We start from the raw sequence: 7,812 nt of genomic DNA on the forward strand, positions 1-7,812 counted from the left end.
TAATATTTGTTGGAACTTTATTGACGTTTGAGAACCGTTTACCCACTGTACCCCTCAAAAATTATGTCGATTTTTTTCTTAATCGACAGATTTCAATGTTTTACATAATGTAAAAGCAGTTCCAGCGTTAGGAAAGCACAAATAACGGAGATATTTGGTCCCAAAGAATGGCCCACGTAAGTTAAAACTTACAATTTTGGAGTATTTTCGCCGCTATTTGTTAGTAAAAACGGTTTGTATGCATGCACACCAAAATCCTAACAATCCTAACCTAACTACGTAAAATTATAGCTGCAGTTGTAGAAAGTCTTTTTGGGTGCTATATTCACTTTTTCAAAGTCTTCAGGCAGTTCTACTACATGGTGAAGTAACACGCTAAGGTAACATACATACTTTACTTACTTCACCATAACACGTCTCCACGAGCTAAACACAAAAGAAAATGTACATAAACAACAATCTTCATACCCCATGAAAAATTTTCCATATACAGTATACAGAAGGTCAAGAGTACCAGTTTTTCTTGCCTTCTTTTTTTTTTTAATTTCATTGAAGCATGTGGTACAGTCATGGACACTTCTGGGTTGTAACGATTCCATTGAAAGTTAATGGAATTGTTATAACCCAGAAGTGCATGTGACTGTACAAGCATTCCTGAAAGGCCAAGATTTAATTTGTGTGATGAATGGTGTTCTCTGGATTGCTGAACTGAAGACTATTACTACTTCTTTTCAAGTAGCTGCCATGTTGTCCTCGTGAACCTGGGTCCTACCAAGAATTGAACTTGGGACCACTTACGCCAAAGACAAGAGCATGAAGGTATTGCATACACAAGAGCTCTGAAATTTGTGTAAATCACAATAAAATTGACACCAATATATTTTCATATGCATTATTTTACTTGGTCCAACTTCCATATGCTGAATGATTTTTGCAAACTTCGTTGGAGGATGAATTGAACAACGTGCATAATTTTCCTTGAAGTCATGATATGCAGTAATTGTGCAGAAGTGTCACTTCATAAAGCAGGATGAGGAAGTGGTCCTTCTTGTAAATTTTGACCCCTGGAATTGTGTTTTCAGGACATGATAATATGTCAAAAGTAAAAGTTTGTTTTAACATATTCCTGCCCATTAACGAACATGGTCATTTTAAAGTATGTGCTTGTATTTGGCCAAAACGACTAAGGTTCTTTTGGTAATTGTCTGTTATATCGGAGACACATTTCTATCCAATATTTTCAGTTTTAAATGGTTCGTAATTACCAATTGCGTATTGCGGAACATAGTTGAAGGTGCCATTATGCTTGTTACACGAAAATAACTTCGATTTTTCACATTACGAGTAATTCTTTTGGGTTCTTTCTTCCGTTGCGGAACATACAATATGGCACGCACAGTTGTGGATCATCGCACGTCGTGCTTGTGTTTTGTCGATTTGGAGTGGGGTATGCAGTGTTTCAACCTTCTTAGCCAAAAAAATACCTACTTTCGTGTTCATTATGTCATCACAAACCATTGACGGATAGCCCCACGAACCATTTCCGGCAAGGTTAGGTTGGGTTAGGTTAGGTAAGCATTTAAAAAAAATAAAAAAAAAAATTCTATTTAAAAAAGGCACATTTGGAAACACTGGCGAGACTGCATGACTTTCGACGTTCATGCTATCTGCAGGTACATAATGGAAACAACAGCATAATGTTGTCGCTTTGCACCAAATGCAAGTATTATATCAAAAGTGCTTATTTCTTGTTGTGCAGCATTCTACGGTGAGAAAATACTTCCAAGAACTTTCAAAATACTACAGAAACTCATTTCCGTAAGTAGTTTCTTCTGTAAAAATGAAGAAATGTGTCTCCGATATAACAGACATTTACCGGTTCTTTAGCCACGGTGTTTTTTCCCCAGGTTTTCTTTAGCAAACCCCCCCCCCCTGTTGATTGGCGAATGAACAGGGATGTACCACATGACTTTTGGAGAGGAGAGATGCTGTACCCAATACACATGGGTAAGTAAGTAGTACTGAAAATCGTTCTGCAAGAAACACAACATAAGTTATTCATTACACCTTCAGAGAACATGCATAATGTACATCCATACAATGTAGACGGGATACATGCATAATAAAGATATTAGCGTCCCGAAACTGAAAGTTGGGCCTTTCAGTTTCCTTTTTGTTTTGTCTAACTAAAAAGAATTTTAGCATCTAAACCATTGGTTGAACAAGTTTGTCCCAACTTTTTTTTCAAAACATAGTTTTCCAATAGCAATGGTGAACACTATTTCCTTGTCAACAAAGGGTCTAAGATTCGATTCCTGAAGACAGGACATTATGGCCATGGTTCCAGTTGTGCAATAACTTTTATAAGTTCAAAAAAGAGTATGAGGAATGTTTTTACAATATTGGAAATGATTTTGGAAGTAAGTTTGATGTTTGTGCATAACAATTAAACTTAATTATCCTAACTTTAAACATATGTACAGAAATACCGTAATTATAATGCTAAGAGCACCAAACATACCTCATATAATCTAGTATATATATATTGGGAGAATGAAAATAATCGTACTGCATCAAAAAAATGGGAGCGAATTTACAATATAGAGAAAGTCTCCAATTTTGTTAATTTTCGGTATACTAACTAATTTTGACCTCCTAATCACGAATCTGTTGAAAAAAACCGGGGGTCACATCTGAAAATTTGAAAAAAATCCGATTGAATTTTTTTTATATACAGGGTGTCATTTTAATGGCGCCCACGGACCACGGAATCGTATAGAGGACATCAAAACAAACAACTTTTCTCAGTAACATTTTCCTCGTTGGCGCATCGTTTCGCCGCTACAGTCGTTCAAAAAAGCCCGTTTTGCCGCCTGAATGCTGGCAACCACACACAACATTTGATTGCATTTGTGACGTCATATCCCGTCGTGAAGCGATGCGTTCCAGGGTTGCCAGGAACACAGATATTCTGTGAAAAATGACATAGCTACAATCAGACACATTATGTACCGTAAAATATAATGAGAAAACACGTTCTGTAACCTAACAGGAAGTAAACAAACGATACGAAAAATGGTAGAAAGAAAATAGAATTCAAATGGAAGTCATATCGAATTTTGTCTCAGCTTACATTTGCAAATCTAGTTACAAAGTTAGCATCTACAATTTAGTCCATCCACTTCGTCCTTCTGATACTAGTTGTCTGTGACACACTGAACAGATGACAAAATAGAAATGAAAGAACTCAAAATTCCAAAAGTAAGTAACACATAATATAATGTTTATTCAGGGCATTATGAGGCAAGTGACAAAAATGGTTGAAAATACAGTAATATAAGTGGTAGTAATACAAGCTCTCCGCCGACTGTGTTTATCTATGCACCGGATTCAAATGTAATAGTTTGCAACTGTTACCAGGGCATTCATTATATTCACTTCTGATTCATCACTAGATTGTTACTGTGGTTGTACGTGTTTTAGCCGTAATGTAACAACGTGAACCTCGGATACTTCCGTTGTATGCAGAAAAGTATCACAAGGCATCTGGACACAAACCTGTAGATATCAACCTTGCAACAAGATATGCAAATATTTGACATGTAGCTGGGCGTAAACAGCCACATGTAAGCTGTAAGTCCAATAAAATTTATTGTTGTTGATATTTCACATGTAGGCTGAGACAAAATCCGATACTGACACTTCATTTTGAATACGTTTTTTACCATTTCTCATATCGTTGGTTCACTTCCCCCTTCCCCTGAGATGACTGCTGATCTTCAAGCTGATAGGCTACGATGTTCGGTCTAGTGGACGAGTTTCTCGCTTCGTTTTACAGCTAATAATGTGGTTGATAGTTTGTCATTTTTCACAAAATTTGTGTGTTCCTTGCAACTCTGCCGTGCGCTGTTTCGCCACAGGAAATGACGTCACAAATACGATCAAATGTTGTGTTGGGTTGCCAGCATCCAGGCGGCAAAACGGTCCTTTTTGAACGGCTGTAGCGTCGAAACGACGCACCAACGAGAAAAGTGTTACTGAGAAAAGTTGCTTGTTTTGACGTCCTCTATACCAATGTGTGGTCCGTGGGCGCCATTAAAATGACACCCTGTATATATATAGGTGTATATGCGTAGTTTTAAGAACAAAAATGTAATCTCCTGTCATTGCGTCCAACCACACCGTTGTTTTACAAGAAAATGATTTATGATGTTCAATTCTAGTACGATCCCTATTTTTTCGATGAATTTAGGGGTGAAATGAGTGCTAATGGAACCTAACCTAACAGGCCTAACCTAACCTTGTGTGAATGGTTCGTGGGGCTACCCGTGGATGATTTTTGGGGCTACCCGAAGATGGTTTGTGGGGCTACCCGTGGATGATTTTTGGGGCTACCCGTGGATGATTTTTTGCGCTAACAAACAATTTTTCATGAAAATGTACAATTTCCAGACGTGACCCCCGGTTTTTTACAACAGATTCGTGATTAGGAGGCCAAAATTAGTTAGTATACCGAAAATTAACGAAATTGGAGACTTTCTCTATATTGTAAATTCTTACCAAAAAATGTAGTAACTAACTGGAAAACCTGTTCTGTATGTGCTACACACAACAGTAACATGTTCAGATTTTTTTATAGACCCATAAAAAAATAACCAATTACTGTACAAGATCCATCACACATGTCAAGTATTTATTTACAAAAAGGAGAGACTTGCCAAAATGCCAACAGTGCACTTTAGGAAAGACCACACTGCATTTGAAAAAAAAATATAGGGTAACGATTGCATCTCCGAACAAAGGATTTCGGTAACATTATCGTATGAGGGAACCGGATTCCTTCAAATTTACAGGAGAACGTACTTACGGAAATCATTTTCTTTAGCGTTGTGGAAGTTCATGAATGTAGATTTGGTCCATTTTAATGAGAATGTGTGTTTGTTTTCTGCGAAAATCTCTGTCCGACACGCTGTTTCTGCTCCCGCCATTTGCTTTCTGCACGAGAGTGCAATGTTCCATGTGTTAAGATGATGCAATCCCGTAGCCAGTGTTTCAGCCTCGCCGTGTTTTCACTAGAACGACATGTCGAGTATTTTTTTTTAACTATGCTTGCCTAACCTAACTTAACCTAACCTAACCTTGTGGAAAATGGTTTTTTTGGGCTAACGTGAATGGTTTTTGGGGCTAACGTGAATGGTTTGTGGGGCTAGCGTCAATGGTTTGTGGGGTTAACATCAATAGTTTGTGAGGCTAACGTCAATGGTTTGCGACGTATTAGCATAATTTCAAATCCGGGCACGAAAGTAGATATTTTCCGGTGAACAAAGTTGCAACACTGCATAAATCGACAAAACACTCTCAGAACGACCCCTAAACCAGAACGCTATCATGGCCATAATGTGTTACAGATTCGAAACAACAAGTAACAGTAAGTACTCGTAAATAGAAGAAATTGATATTATCTTAGTTAGAAATGCATTATTTCACCTTAAGAAATGTTCCGCATTCGAAAATAACACGTTAGTAATGTAAAGAAGTCCGAAATATATGATTCGTAGGTGTTTCCCTCATACGATAATAGTACCAGGATTTCTTCATTTTTATACAAGAAAGTACTTACTGAAATGAGTTTTTCTAGCATTTAGAAATTTCCTGGAGGTATTTTCTTTCGTCGTTGAATGTGCTTGAGCATTCACACCTAACCCAACCTAACCTAACTTGCCAGAAATGGTCCGTGGGGCTATTGTGAATGGTTTTTGGGGCTATCCGGCAATGGTTCATGGAGGCTATCGTGAAAGGTTTTTGTGGCTATTGTGAATGGTTTTAGGGCTATCAGCCAATGGTTCGTGGGGCTTTCGTGAATGGTTTTTGGGGCTATTGTGAATGGTTTTTGGGGCTATTGTGAATGGTTTTTGGGGCTATCGTGAATGGTTTTTGGGGCTATTGTGAATGGTTTTTGGTGCTTTCCGTCAATGGTTTGTGATGACATAATGAACACGAAAGTAGGTATTTTTCGGTTAAGAAGGTTGAAACACTGCATACCCACTCCAAATCGACAAAACACAAGCACGACGAACGATGATCCACAGCTGTGCACACCATATTGTATGTTCCACAATGGAAGAAAGGAACCAAAAGAATTACTCATAATGTGAAAAAAAGTTATTTTTGTGTAAAAAGCATAATGGCACCTTCAACTATGTTCCACAATTTACAATTCGTAATACGAACCATCCAAAACACAAAACATCCGATTTTAATATGTCTCCGATATAACAGACATTTACCTACCAAATATAGGCTACTATAAAGTCAAGAGAGATCCAACAATGAAATGGTTACTTACTGTGATTATTGGCAAAAACAGGCCAACAATGTACAATGCTGTGTTTGTAATTGTAGAGTCTTTGTATGGGTACATAATTGAATCATCATCACAATAAAATCCTCTTTTGTAGGGTTCCCCAAACAGGTAGAAAAATAAAATTGGAAATCCCACTGAGAAGAAAAAAATGACTACATTCAATAACAAAATATATGAAACATGAAATAAAACTACATGCATAAAAATTATTTACAATATGTCCAAACCTTGCAGATTACTACTTCCTAGATCTTCCTACACCACCTTTACCCCTCCCCTTCCTTATGATACTAAAAACCAATTAAGATTAGAACAATTTTCTCTCCCACCCTGAGATGCATACAAAAAAGAAATAGAAAGAAAGAAACTATTAATTCTTCAATCCATAATCATGTACTACTTTCATTATTGTCCTTTACAAGCTTATATCATGTCGTTCATTTCTTGTCCCCATAAATTTTCTGGGGTAAATTTCTTGCAAGGGACAGACGGATTTCATCAAATTTACAGGAGAAATTACTTACCGAATGCAGTTTCTTCATACTTCTGGAAATTCGGGGAACAAAATTAATTCATACAAAAAAATAGGAACTATTGGACCTAACTATGCTTATTACACCCACCTACTTCATGATTATAAATATTTTTTTCTTCATCAGAAAAACTATGTTGACACTTTCAGATAATCTTTCCCAAAATGATTTGCACAGCTTGGATAATTAAATAATATACATCATTTGATGTTGATCATCTCAAGATATATACTATAGATTTAAAATTTTAATGTTTTTGTTCTTCAAATCATTTATGGAATTATTTCTTTGAAACTTTCACTTCTAGACAGATTTTAAATTGCGTTAAACCAGACGTGCAAAAAATGGCACAAGTACTACGTAAAAAAAAAAAATATAACACACAGATATCAAATTTAAATATGGTGTATTAATGCAATAAACAATGAGGATGACAACTAAGGTGTTAAACACGTTAATTTCATTGCAAAATTTCTAATTCACTACCACAGTGGAAGAGACTTACCACACATCAGTAAAAGTACATCCAAGCATACTTTCCGAATAGTCCACTTGCTTGTTCTATCCATGTTTTACTTACTGTAATAAAATGAGATGTTATAAATATCCAATGTAAATACCACCCCCAATCTATGAATTACGGATTTCAACAAATTACACTTCACACTGTTCCGCGATCAGATGGACTTCCCGGTAGGTTTACGACTGCGGCCTCATCTTGACATGAGATTACAGAAGCAGCATTGCCAACTTTAAGTGATATATTGTTGTTTTCTAGCAATAAATTATTGATTCTAAATACTTTTGGTGGGGAGTCGGGAGAGACAATATGACCAGTGGCGCAGGAACGGGGGGGGTACAGGGGTACATTGTACCCCCGCAAATTTTTGAAGGGGGTACTGTACCCCCTAAATC

At 36.8% G+C, this 7,812-nt stretch overlaps 1 protein-coding gene across 1 annotated transcript in view; it reads right to left on the reverse strand.

The window, feature by feature from the left end:
- Window positions 1–7,602, reverse strand: part of LOC145979740 (putative phosphatidate phosphatase) — a 33,590-nt gene extending 25,988 nt beyond the window's left edge. The window contains exons 1-2 of the mRNA XM_083112725.1: window positions 7,403–7,602; window positions 6,347–6,498 (exon numbers count right to left, since the gene is read on the reverse strand). Of these exons, the coding sequence (XP_082968851.1) occupies window positions 6,347–6,498; window positions 7,403–7,466 (216 nt within the window). The 5' untranslated portion in view covers window positions 7,467–7,602. The remainder of the gene's footprint in view (window positions 1–6,346; window positions 6,499–7,402) is intronic.
- Window positions 7,603–7,812: the final 210 nt, after the last annotated feature.

Source organism: Lepisma saccharinum, chromosome 26 (genome assembly GCF_977018435.1).
Source record: "Lepisma saccharinum chromosome 26, izLepSacc3.1, whole genome shotgun sequence".
NCBI lineage: Eukaryota > Metazoa > Arthropoda > Insecta > Zygentoma > Lepismatidae > Lepisma > Lepisma saccharinum.